Source organism: Penicillium digitatum, chromosome 3 (assembly GCF_016767815.1).
Source record: "Penicillium digitatum chromosome 3, complete sequence".
NCBI classification, from domain to species: Eukaryota; Fungi; Ascomycota; class Eurotiomycetes; order Eurotiales; family Aspergillaceae; genus Penicillium; species Penicillium digitatum.
The window spans coordinates 2,027,090-2,039,794 of record NC_089386.1 but is presented as its reverse complement, the minus strand read 5'-3'; the positions used below and the strand labels follow the sequence as shown (position 1 = coordinate 2,039,794).

The window sequence follows — 12,705 nt, the reverse complement described above, 5'->3', positions numbered from 1 at the left end:
GTTGCGTTCTTTCCAAGCACCCGTGGACCCCGGAATCCGCTACTAAGCGGGACTTCCTGCGGGGCAAAAAGACGGCGATATCGGGTTGACTCAGCGGGCGATTCCAAAGTTTTGATCTCAACGACATATATATTCGCCGGGTCTCGCCACACATTTTGCCTAAAAGTCACCCCAGAATCCCAGAAATCTCAATTGCACCGTGCACACAACATAATGAGCAAAATAGACACCCGTCTTGACGTCTCCCCGGTGCCTCCGGACGAAATCTTTGCCCTGAATGGGGCCTACGCAGTTGATCCCCACCCACAGAAAGTTAGCTTGGGCGTGGGTGTCTACCGAACAGATGATGGAAAGCCATGGCCCCTGCCCGTTGTGCAAAAGGCTGAGAGGGAGCTGGTAGTGGACGACGACCTCTTCCGCCATGAATACACTGCGATCGAGGGCGATGTGCCTTTCATAGGCATTGCGCGGGATCTGATGTTCGGATTCGAGGGCAAGCAGGGTGAAGAAGAGGCGAAGGCACGTATTGGTTCCGTGCAGACCGTCGCCGGTACCGGCGCCAACCATCTCGGCGCCCTGTTCCTTGCCCGCCACATGAAGCCCGGCACCGTCTGGCTGTCCAACCCATCCTGGGCCAACCACCAGACCATTTGGGAGCTGGCCGGCGTACCCCGCAAGACATACCCGTACTACCATGCCGAAACTCGGTCCTTCGACTTCGAGGGCATGATGTCCTCCCTTGAGTCCGAGGCACAGGAGGGCGATGTTGTGCTGCTGCACGCCTGCGCGCACAACCCCACCGGTCTGGATCCCAACAAGGAGCAGTGGGTTGCCATCGCTGACCTTTGTGAGCGCAAGAAGCTCTTCCCATTCTTCGACTCGGCCTACCAGGGCTTCGCGTCCGGCTCTGTTGAGGAGGATGCGTGGGCTGTCCGCTACTTCTTCAACAACAAGCCGGACATGGAGATTTGTGTCGCACAGAGCTTCTCCAAGAACTTCGGCCTGTACGGCCAGCGCGTTGGTGCGTTCCACTACTGCACCAACCGCGCCTCAACTACCATTCGCGACGTGGTTGTGAACAACCTATGCCACCTGATCCGCGGCGAGTTCTCCATGGGCCCGCGCGTTGGCTGCAGTATCGTCAAGAAGGTTCTTACCAGCGAGGAGCTTACTGCCGATTGGCACCGGGACTTGCAAGTCATGAGCTCGCGCATCAAGGCCATGCGTAAGGCTCTGTATAGTGAGCTGGTCCGTCTGCAGACCCCTGGCACCTGGGAGCACATCATCCAGCAGGTGAGCTATCTGGATATTAATATATGTTTAACATACTTTGTACTGAACATTTTTCTTAGAACGGCATGTTCTCCTACACCGGTCTTTCCCCCAAGCAAGTCGGCGCCTTGAAGGATAAATACCACATCTACCTGCTCAACTCAGGCCGAGCATCTATCAGTGGCCGTAAGGACTCCCAATCACGATAACTCATTAACACAAGCTAACATTGGGCACAGTGAGCCAAACGAATGTCGCCTACGTTGCACAGGCGATTGACGATGTTATTCGCAATGAAAACTAGATTTGAAACGAGTTCGAGCTGGATTTATTTTGGATTTAAATTTGTTTAGGCTGTCTCGATGTGCCATCTTGGTCTCTCATAGGCTGAGTTTTTTTTCTTGCAGATAACTACCGACTTTGCATCTGGCGGGCCGATCTGATTCACGACATTTCATGATAGAATTCCAACTTAGAGATAGCCACACGTGAAGTTTTGGTGTTCTTACCTACAATATAATCATCGACGTAATTTCCAAACATCTATCCAAGCAGACCAGATCAACCAGGTTAATGAGTAAGGTTGCATTAGGAAAATTGCGTACCGTACATATAACAGCAAAAGAGAAACACTAGAACGAAAAATGAGGAATCAAAGTCGGAGCATGTTCGTAAGAGTCCCATGGGTTGTCCGCTTGAGAGAATAGACAAGCCACTGACCACAAATAGGTAAAACTGTACTGGATGAAGTCGTAGACGATGGTCGACAAGGGGGACAAGGGGGGAAAGCAGGGTAGGGGATGTCAAGACATTGACACCGAAGCAAAGACAGACCACAGTAAATCATCAGAGGGCCATTCAGAGAGGTACTTCATTGAAGTCACCCTCGCCCTCTTTTCCTTTGCCCTTTGCGCCTCCGAGTTTTGTTGACACGGACTCATCCTCGGGCCTGTTCTGTGGAAGTGTTTGCTCTTTCTCTGCCTCTCCATTGCTTTCTTCTGCAGCTTCGGCTTCAGACTCCTCGTTCTCCGCCTCTGGAACAGGTGCCGCTTTTGCCTCACCATTCTGGGCAGGCTCATTTAAATCTTTGATTTCATCTTTGGGCGGGGGCGGAGGAGGCGGGAGTTCGTCTTCCCCATCTTGTGATCTAGCCTCTTGTGATCTAACCTCTTGTGTCTGCGTCTGCGCCAGGCGCTGGCTGCTCGTCTCACCCCCAGGGAATGGAGTGAGAGGAGGCTCTTCAGGCACCTGCTCTGGCGCAGGGCTCCGTTGGGGCTGAGTGCTGAGTCTTCCATGGTTGGAATTTGTCGCAGTCGAAAGTGTAGAAGTAGTACGCTGGTGGGTCGAGCCGTGGATCATCCCGAGTTGACGGGCCTTGGGGTCTGCGTTGAGATAGTAGCCACGCACACCAGCAATAGTGCCCTCTGTCTCGCAAGCATCCACCCACTCCGGCACCACGACAGGAATGTTCATCTCCACAGCCTTTTCCCACTGCGCGCCCCGTCCTTCCGTGCAGACGAAGTGAGTGGTATCGATACGGACTGAGTCGATCATCTTGCCTCCAATTCGGTCCAATGCAGCACCGAGAGCCTCCTTCTGCTGCGGATCAAGGACGCCCGTTGTGACAGTGATACCAGAAAGGTCGGTCATTTTGTGTGTGCGACACGTCAGCTTCTCCGACTGGTAGGTGCCGGCGGTAGTCCGCAGGACAAGGTAGAAGGAGTACTCAGAATGAATAGCCAGGCCACTGATTTTTGTACTGCGTGTCTCGAGCGGGCGGGGTATGGAGCCGGCCTTAGAGCCATTACGGTAGAGAGAGAGCGATTTCAGGGATGCAGTGGCTAGGTCGATTGGGTCCCACTCGAGAACGAGCGAGGTTTGGGTTGCATTTCGAAGGCGCAGAATAGGTGGTGACGGGGCCTTGATACCGTAGGTATTTAAGATTCGCTTCTGGAGGGATTGGAAGGCAGACGCGCTCGCTGCTTCGGCGGCATGGTTGCGCGAAACGGTGATATCCACAATACTGCCTGAGCTAATGTTATTCGGAAGGAGGACCGAAGGGAATTCGATCTGCGCGGAAATCGGTCAATAAAGAGTGTTCATTTGTTATTCGTCTTCCGCAAAATTGCAAATTGTCGATGTCTGGAGAGTAGGGAGTAGGTGACCAGGGGTTTGAGCTTACGAGTCGATTGTCTTGTGTGAGGAGCACCGCGACACCCGCGTCTACCTTGCCAACTGTCAAGGAAATCAACATGGCGAGAATGAAAGAGGGGGAAGATTAGGAAGAGTGTTGGCGGTTGTCAAGTGAATCTTAGCCTAGACCCCGGGTCGTCGATTCCGCCAGATCGGCATTTAGCGAGATGCGGGAATGTTGTCAGATACTCGCGCTTTTTATGTTTACTTCTGTACCTCGGAGCAACGATCATTTCCAAACCGAAGGGCATGAAGAATGGAATGAATAAGAGTTGAGATCATTTGAATCTCAGATGCAAACTGATTTACCCCCAAACGCTATAATCGCAATTCCACCGAGATGATGTACAGCAACAGTCTAACAGTCGACTGCTAGTATGATACACGATGTTATGGTAATATACATTGAATCTCAAAGGGGCACATGATGCACCTAACTTGCCTAGACTTCACCCTTTGAGTGTGACTCATCGACAATAGGTCATTTCCGTGGTGATTCATGATTCAGAAGCAAAGATATTAGGTGATGTGCATCTTTTTGGACTGCCTCGAAGTCCTGTGCCACACACGATGGCTGAATGTAGATGTCCATGGTTCCTGCCAGTTTTCTCCTCTGCAAAGAAGACCCAGAAACGAGCGGTTTCCCCAGCTTATCCAATCCTTGCTGCCTCAGAGCCTGTTCAATAGCAATTCGAACTCTGCGCGCGCACCAGGAGCGAACCACCCGCTTACTTTGCTGGAGGTTTGACACCGAAACTCGCCACCATAATATGTTTCTTTCACGATGGCCGCAGAGATCGAGGATTTTGGGCCGGAGTGGATGGGTAGGGGAATTCAAGTAGCGTGCGGCAACGGGAGGGGTGTTGCATTTTGGCCAGTACCGAAGCATCAGACCGTTTGTAGAGGTGCCAAACTTCGTTGCCATGATGAGAAAGAAAGGTCTATCGGTGAGCGTAGAAAGAATGCTGGTTTGGACTGTGAAATATAAGAAGAGTCGTGGCACATTGATATCATGTCTGATTGAACACCACCAAGTTCATTTAAGCAAAGCCAGCGAGGGCTAATGGGCACTTCAGAGAGACAGTTGGAGGTTCAGGATACGTGTTCAAGGAGATATAGTCGAGTCAACAAGAAAAGTATCACAAATGTGTGGTGAGTGTACTCGGGAGGCGCTGAATCTTCGGAGATTGCGTGGATCAGGCAGTCTCGTGCTTGCTGGTAGGAATGGACACAGGGAGGCCAAGATGGCTGTGATTGAATTAAAGACTCAGTCTCTTAGCAGATTTGGCATAGCCATGTGTTGCAAGTCCTCAGGGAATTCCTAGGAAATGCCCTTGCAAATTTCTAACCTCGACAATGTTTCTTTCTCATCTCATCTTTTTCTGCCAATTCAACCCAGGCGGTCAAACCCTACCCCGAAATCAGGCATCAAGGCAAGAGTCTGCTGTAAGCGGGGGCGAAATCACTGACGCCACTGGGCAGCCAGTGCCTGATTACATAAGGAGAAAGATTTGAATACCGTGCACAGAACCCCCACCTCCTTCCTTCTTCCACTCTCACTTCCCTAATCAACTTCGATTAGGCCTCTTCAGATCTTCGTTGATCTAAGGAAAAAATCTACCCCAGAGACACTTGACCCCGGTGAAGGTCAAAAAACCACAATATGCCTAAGAATAAGGGAAAGGTAAGCGCGCAAATTCTCCAGCCCCTCCTGTTGATGATAATTTTCTTGCCACATCCACCGTCGCCCACTCGAGAGTAGACCCTTACTCCTCGGGCTGGCGACTTCTTGGACTCGCGAAGCTTTTTTTTCCCCTGTGAAACCACCGACTTTACATCATGTGTCACATTCTAACAGCCAAGTATAGGGTGGTAAGAACCGTCGTCGCGGCAAGAACGAGAACGACAATGAGAAGCGTGAACTCGTCTTCAAGGAGGAGGGCCAGGAGTACGCTCAGGTCGTGAAGATGCTGGGCAACGGTCGCCTAGAGGCACTCTGCTTCGACGGCGAGAAGCGTCTGGCCCACATTCGTGGCAAGCTCCGCAAGAAGGTCTGGATCAACCAGGGTGACATCATTCTCCTCTCGCTCCGTGACTACCAGGACGAGAAAGGTGATGTTATCATGAAGTACACCGCCGACGAGGCCCGTTCTCTGAAGGCCTACGGCGAGCTGCCCGAGCACGCCAAGATCAACGAGACCGATACCTACGGCGGCGAAGGTTTGGACGACAATGTCGAGTTCGACGAGGACCGCGAGAGCGAGGACGAGAAGGAGATCGATGTCGACGAGCTCTAAGCTCATCCCCTGCTACCCCCAGAGTTCGATGCTCTGCCCTGCAAGAATACCTCGGATACACTCCCCTCGGTATTCTCCATGTTCGCCAAATCCCTCTCCTCCCGTTCGCCGACGATGGCACAGTGCCGTCGCTCATCTGCTCCGAAACTGCCTTTGACTACTTGCCACGCGAGGCACTTTCGACATCTGATTTTCTCTGTAAATTCGTTCAAACGGACTAAGAGCATCAATCACCTCACCGGCCTATGACGCTGCTCCTCACGTCGGTTTGCATGAGAATAGGGACACCCCTCCAAAATGGCGCTACTGCGACAACATTTATGGGCTTGAAGCCATCGAACAGAGGACCCTCGGTGTTTGTCCATTGGCGATTTTGGATTTTCCAAGGTTGATGATCCTCGATACCATTTTCGTCCTTTTTGCAAATATCTTGGGATCATGACAGAGACTACAATGATTGCTACGCATACATCATGAACCTGTGTGCTTGTTTTTCTGCATTGCATTGCATGCGGTGTGTTCACTCTGCTCAGCCTCGACTTGCTTCTCTTTCGTTTTTTTTATGACAGAGTCATGAAATGGGCCACGAGAATTGAAAATATTATTATTTTATACTTGCTCCATACTTGCTCCATTCTTAATAGACCAACTTGAAAGCAATAACCAGACACATGAAGTTGATTGTCGTAACTAAGCTCCAGCCAATTTTAGCCTATGTCAAGTGCAGGCCAGATGTATCTAGAGACTATTCTATGTACAACGTATGCTTTTTGCCAGATGGCCATTTAAATCAAGAATCCAAACTACCCTTCCCCTTCGTCGATCCCTCTACACACTGCCCACTCCCAAACATAGCTTTCGCCGCAGCCTGCCAAACCGTCTCCCGTTCCAAATAATTCTCCAGCGTATAGAACAGCCGGCATTCAGCAGCCTCATAAACAAACTGCAGCGGTGTCTGACCATCTTCCGGGTCATACTCATTCCGCAGATTCAGATTGCCACTCCACTGGAGCGATGCCGTTGTGCTCGGGCTGGACTCATTGAACGCCTTCCACTCAGCAGATGTCAGGATTGGCGATCCACTGTTGACCGATTCTCTAATAAGCCCGTTCGCTTGCTCGATATATCCGTTAATATAGTTGATCCCGAGTGACTGGCCGCCCTTGACACCGCCGACGCCCTGCATGGGTGCCTTTTGTGGACGGCCACCGAAGGCGATTGTGCGGACGCCCTGTCGTTTCATCAACTTGACGAAGAACGCGCAAGTTGAGACACAGTCGCCGTCTGTGATCTGATATTAGAGACTGAGTTAGTTTGTTTTTCTCTTTTCTGGACTCTTGTGCGGGAAACAATCACTTACAAGAGCGATGTTGTCAGCTGAAAAGGGTGGTTTGCTTGGGTTCAATGGCACTGGCCCGTAACCGTTAATGGGAAAGTTCTTAGAAGAGGTGGAGGTGTAGTTGAAGTTGGCTAGCAGACTAGAAGTAGAGCTCCCCAGAATTTCGTGCGGCCCATAGAGGTCTTCCCACGAGCCGAAGTCCGTTCTCTGGTCAGGCCGAACCATCTGTCCATGTGCAAAAACATTGCTTGTATCCGTACCGTTGTCGCGCGAGTATGCTTTTGTGAGGTATTTAGCTGCATCGTGGGCTCGGAACCGCGTGGCTGTGTATGGGGTAGCATTGGGGAAGAAGATACGGGATAGGTCGATGCCAATAGACATGTATCCGCCGGGATTGGATGAGAGGTCAATCAATACATTCTTCTTTCCAGATTCGGTGCTGTTTTGCAAAAAGTTAACCGCAATCTTCGCGACTTCTGAGGCGCTGGATGAGAACGTGGGCAAAAAGATGATTGCGGTGTCCTCCAGCCCTGATAGTTTGGAGTAATATCCAGCAACTGAATTGGCTGAGTTGCGCCACGTAGTGCTGGGGAATCCTGCTATCTCAGAGGAGTCTTTCTCGGCGCTGGATGGGCTGCTCGAAGCTGAAGACAAGTCTCGAGAAAGACACTCTATCTCGTAGAGGCTCGTGCCGTCTTTATAAGAAAAGAACTTTTCGCTCGGTGTGGCTGTTTTTTGAATAGTCTTTTCAGTGCCATTTCCAAACTTGAGGGACAGTTGAGCACCATCAGTCCAGTCTCCAATGGAAGCCCAGATTCCATTCACACTAGTAGGAGTGTTGGTGACACTGCGGGCTGGCGCCGGGAATACTCGATTATACCTGCGACAGTTAGTGTGATCCAATACCTTAGTTTCAGAAGGCTGCCTACTGTGCATCGCGATCCTGGAGGTTCTGATCCTTGGCATATGATTCAAGGAATGTAGCCACGTCAGTACCGTTGATGGAAACCAGAGGCGAGACAGCGTCTGGATCGATTTTCTGCAGTTTTGCATCATCTGGCATGTTATTTGAATGTTATGACACGGATATCGGGCTAAACATACCTAAAGTGTACACTTGAGGAAGTGCGAGCGCATCTGTTGAGATTGACACAAGGGGCATGTCAATTTGGTATGTGAAGATTGACTGCGAGCATAGCTGGAAGACTAGGTGACCATCGTGGGCCGTTGTGATAAGGTGGTTAATTTCCAAGTCCATCTCAAATTGGCTGGCATAGCTTTTGCTCTTGGCCTTGCCCATGATTATATCGATTTCCCCCATGATATCGGTGGAGGGCATGGCATACCCCAATGGTGGATCTAGCAATGTAATTTAGCCAGTTTGAAAGATCCTCCTTCGAATGAATATCGCTTACCCTTCAAAATATCGATAGTCGATTGGAACTCGAGGATCTTGCGAACCTGAATCAGGAAATCAACGGCGCGGTCCGAGTCAAAGGGCATAGATAGCAGACATTGATGTGCGAGATCATGAGGTACAATGGCATTTGCTACAACCATTAGTTATCAACCGATGATTTCTAGTTCATGACGTACTCTGGTTGTTATTGGCTTCTTCCACCAAATTGCTTATCTGAGCACACGGCTCAACATCGCGTGTACTTCTGTCAGCTCTGACAGCAGCCGCCAATGCGACCGGAGTCAACACAGTCTTGAGATGCATGGTGATAAGTTGAAAATATTAGGAGTCATTATTTTTTCTGGCCTCAAAGGGATTCACATCTCCACTCTTTCTCAGGGGTCCTTGCTTCGGCTGTTGGTTCTGTTTTTAGCTGATCTGCACGATCGTCGCCAAGACGGAAAGAAGTCCTATGGGATAGACCAGGTTCAAATCGATTAATTGTCCATAATTCGGATGTCTCACTTGCTTGCCACCTTGGTTTCTGTTCTTCGGGTTGATTTGAGGAAAAATAGGAAGATGGGATGGGATGATGTAGTTGCATTTGTGGCACATTACCGCCTATGTTGATGCATGTACCTAGGCAGTCTTTTTGTGAACTTGCCATTCGTATCGAAAGTTATGATTGGATACAGAATGCATTATAAACGCCAGACCCAATCCCCCATTAATCAAATACGCTTTTCTGGAAGAAAGCGACGATCTTACGTGCAGCTTCTTTGCCAACCAGTGGATCAAGCTGCTCGACATCCATGTTGGCAATATCACTAATGCTGTCTGTTTCGATAATCAGCCGCTCTAGAGCTTGGGGTGTAACGCCCGGAACAGCTCGCAACATATCCTGTGGAAGAAGATTAAAGGTACGGTGCTCAATCCCAGCGGCAGCCATGACGTCGGCATCGCCAGACGAGTCAGTTATATCAATATCAAGGCCTAGCTGCACCGCACGCAGTGGGTCGGGCTCTTGAGCGTTCTTTTTGAGCTCTGCAAAAATCTCTGCTGTTTGATAAGGGGATGAAGACCAGACGATCTTTAGGCGTGGGAAAGCGAGAGTGAGGAGCACAAGCAAATGCTGAGCGGACTTTGGGTTGGACGGATTGGCAAGCGAGCTGCTGGTAGTGCTGGTTGCAGTGCCGGAAGATGAGAAACCGTAGTCTGTCATAAATGTGGACCCTGTTGGAACAGAGGCGAACGCATCAAAAGTGAAAGATTTATTTTGATCAAACTCGATCAATAGTAACGGGTTCTTGTAATACTGGATCATGGTCTCGGCCTGGTTGTAGAGGCGGCCGTTCTTGAGCGAGCTTATGAGATCAGGGATCGATTTTCTTTCGACACAAATGTCTGGAGTGAGAATGTAGTCACCCACGGTGAGCTGACAGGGAATCACGATCATGTTATTTCCGTGTAAAAGAGATGGTAGGGCACTTCGGAATTCCCGCACATCAACTACAACCCGAGGAGGGGATGCTGTAGCTGCCAGTCGTCCTCCTCCAGCAATACGAGTGTTGACTGTCCGGAGGAATTGCTCCTGGGGATCTTCCGCCTTTTTATCATGCGTCAAGGTGACTGCCATGGTCTGAAAATCACATTAGCTAGAAATATGAAGTTTGTAGCTGGGTAGCTTACCCCCTTCTCTTTGATCAACTTTGTGAATGCGTCTTTCTCTCGTCGAACAGCACTCAGATACCGCTGTTCCTCGACAGAGCCACCATAATACATGAAGTAGACCTTCACGTTTCGCCCCGAATGGGAACTGCGATATACCTCAACCCTTCGAATGAATGCGGGATCAGGCTCGTACATGATAATGTATCGCGGACGCGCTTCCTCAAGTAAATGCTCATCCATGTCACCGTCGTAGGGATGTATCATGATCAGATCGTTCATATCATACAATTCATAGAAAACATCCATATCCACTAGTTCATCGACCATAACCTCCTCTTTTTGCATGTCTTCCACCTCAGTAGGTTGGATATCGCTTAGCAAATTGACGACCTGACTGGGCAATTCAACTTCGGTTTGGACACTGCTGTTTGGCACACGACCTGCAGCTGAGGTGACTGCACCGCCGCCGCGTACTCGACGGCGTTTGTTTGGGGGAGGTCGTCCTTGATGCGCACTCCGAGCCGCTGACGACTCGGGAGGTTTTCCAGATCTGTCATCCTCTCTTGACTGGGACAGATTTTTATTGACATTTGAGAGAGACCTCTTCCAGTTCAGATACTCTCGCAGCCGACGCCGCATCATAAGCTCTGCAGAAGGTTTATCCTCGCTAGGATCATTATCCTCTTTGGATTCAGACCCTTCGGCAATTTTGGAATGCATGGTGCCAATATACTCGCGAAGCTGGCGGCATATTCGTTGATCACTACACATAATCAATATGGTGCTGTTCGAATGATCCATTCTTGCAGGATGGAGGTAAGCATCGTGTTCAATTTCTGCAAGGATCTCTGATAAGACACTCCACTTTGGCAGTTCCTCTAGAGCCGGATTCAAATCAGAAGCAAACGTGGTTGAAGATGAAAGGCGGGTCAATTCGTTATTCAATTTGCCTTCGTAGACTCGCGATTTGGCTGTCTGGAAGAGAATATGAGCAGCGTCAAGGAAAAGCCACGGAGAGTGATTATGCCTGTTGGATCCGGGGGGCGGAGCATGGGCAGATACTATAGTGTCAAGGTACTTGACAAAAGATACCGCATCGTAGCTGAGTAAAGCACTGCAGAGCTGTAAGCATAGAGAAATAAAAAGACATGTGGAGGACATACTGAAGGACTGCTCGTAGGACTGTCAAATCGCTGACGATTTGTCTTGTCCTGAAGCTCACACGATGCCAGATTGGGTCTAATTGACGTCTGATGATCATATCAAAATTTCTGTGCAAAGCACTGTCTAACGTCCACTCTTCCATATCCAGCCCGGTGTTGCTTTTCCTGAGTTCAGTGATACTGATCTCTACACATTCCAGAACAGCATTCTGAATTTCCCTCATCTTGTCGCTCATAGGAACTTCCAACTCGATCACTTCTGCCTTGCGATTTCCTTCTAGAGATTCAGCAACAGAAACATGGAATCTAGGCCACAGTGACGCCTTGCGTAGAAAAAGGTTCCGCAGCATATTAGCTAATGGGGCAAAGCCCGTAGTAAATGGTTCCGGGGAGTCTGAGAATGCTTTCAAGAAGCCGAGCTTGTTCGATTGCCGGTAGACTCGGACAATAAATGCTTCGAGGGACGTCGCAAAAACCTTATCAGCATGCAAAATGACCATCCCAGTGACTTTCTCGGGATCAAGAAGTTCTGGAAAGATCAGCGAGTGCCTTGAGCCATTCCACTAGACAGACCTACTGGATAACAAATCCACAACCAATATTCTGGATGTAACACTCAGAATACCCCCTTCGCCATATATTCTCTCTCTGGAAATTTGTCAACACACCGCAATCGACATGGCAGAGATGTGAAACCCACCGCATCGGCACCGTAGCTTTCTCGGTGTTGATCACCTTCAACCCCCTAGCAAGAGGGGACTTGCTGGTAGCATAATGTTCCGCCAAAGCTGATTTCAGGAGCCATCAGCTTCCAACACTGGCGTCCGGCCTGGAATAGAAACCGATCCACTTACCCTCTCCGATCCATTCATTCTCGCGTTCATCTGCACCCACCACCAGGACCAAATTGTTTCCCGCCGCATCGTAAAAGTGGAGGAGGTTTGTTATTAGATGTAGAAGCCCTAGGCCTCGGGCAAGGATGACTAGCTCATCTTCGGCGCGTAGTTCGGTGAAGAGCTCCTGCTGGTATTGCTTGATTGGGGTTAGCGGTAAGCCTGCGCTGGGCTAGTAGAGCCATTTACCAATGGTAGAGACAGCTTCACAGGCACACTGGACCGTTCTGGAGGCATTGGGGGCGCTTCCTAACGCGTCAAGGAATGAGGGGTCCAGTCAATGAGATATCGCGTGATCACGTGTGTCATTATGCATGACGTAATGAATCGAATGGTTAATTGGTGAACTAACCCGACCGTAGGAGGTCCTTGGTTGGGAGTAGACGTAGCCTTTGAAGAAAAATAGCTGAATTCCAATAGGTGCACTTGTTATCATAAGGCAGCTACTCTCCGTTATATACTAACTAAACTGAGTTTG

General features: G+C 49.8%; 5 protein-coding genes across 5 annotated transcripts; 2 read left to right on the top strand and 3 right to left on the bottom strand.

Annotated features, from left to right (window-relative positions):
• Nucleotides 1-213: 213 nt before the first annotated feature.
• On the top strand, nt 214-1,576 carry Pdw03_8270 (Aspartate aminotransferase; the record flags this gene model as incomplete). The annotated part of the gene is made up of 3 exons (XM_014677926.1): nt 214-1,293; nt 1,353-1,458; nt 1,512-1,576. 3 exons carry the CDS (start codon nt 214-216, stop codon nt 1,574-1,576), a joined length of 1,251 nt encoding a protein of 416 aa, XP_014533412.1.
• Nucleotides 1,577-2,130: 554 nt separating this feature from the next.
• On the bottom strand, nt 2,131-3,526 carry Pdw03_8269 (Chitin biosynthesis protein (Chs5), putative; the record flags this gene model as incomplete). Its single annotated transcript, XM_014677925.1, has 2 exons — nt 2,131-3,342; nt 3,455-3,526. The coding sequence occupies 2 exons, from the start codon at nt 3,524-3,526 to the stop codon at nt 2,131-2,133; spliced, it is 1,284 nt and encodes a 427-aa protein (XP_014533411.1).
• A 1,602-nt stretch (nt 3,527-5,128) lies between these two features.
• Nucleotides 5,129-5,762, top strand: Pdw03_8268 (eukaryotic translation initiation factor 1A, Y-chromosomal; the record flags this gene model as incomplete). The annotated part of the gene is made up of 2 exons (XM_014677923.1): nt 5,129-5,149; nt 5,334-5,762. The coding sequence occupies 2 exons, from the start codon at nt 5,129-5,131 to the stop codon at nt 5,760-5,762; spliced, it is 450 nt and encodes a 149-aa protein (XP_014533409.1).
• A 790-nt stretch (nt 5,763-6,552) lies between these two features.
• Pdw03_8267 (Peptidase S41 family protein) lies at nt 6,553-8,824 on the bottom strand (the record flags this gene model as incomplete). The annotated part of the gene is made up of 6 exons (XM_014677922.1): nt 6,553-7,053; nt 7,123-7,981; nt 8,031-8,157; nt 8,206-8,460; nt 8,517-8,651; nt 8,698-8,824. The coding sequence occupies 6 exons, from the start codon at nt 8,822-8,824 to the stop codon at nt 6,553-6,555; spliced, it is 2,004 nt and encodes a 667-aa protein (XP_014533408.1).
• Nucleotides 8,825-9,227: 403 nt separating this feature from the next.
• Nucleotides 9,228-12,464, bottom strand: Pdw03_8266 (DNA repair protein RAD1, putative; the record flags this gene model as incomplete). The annotated part of the gene is made up of 7 exons (XM_066101911.1): nt 9,228-10,139; nt 10,190-11,285; nt 11,335-11,863; nt 11,912-11,982; nt 12,035-12,122; nt 12,189-12,366; nt 12,417-12,464. The coding sequence occupies 7 exons, from the start codon at nt 12,462-12,464 to the stop codon at nt 9,228-9,230; spliced, it is 2,922 nt and encodes a 973-aa protein (XP_065956994.1).
• Between the last annotated feature and the right edge of the window lie 241 nt (nt 12,465-12,705).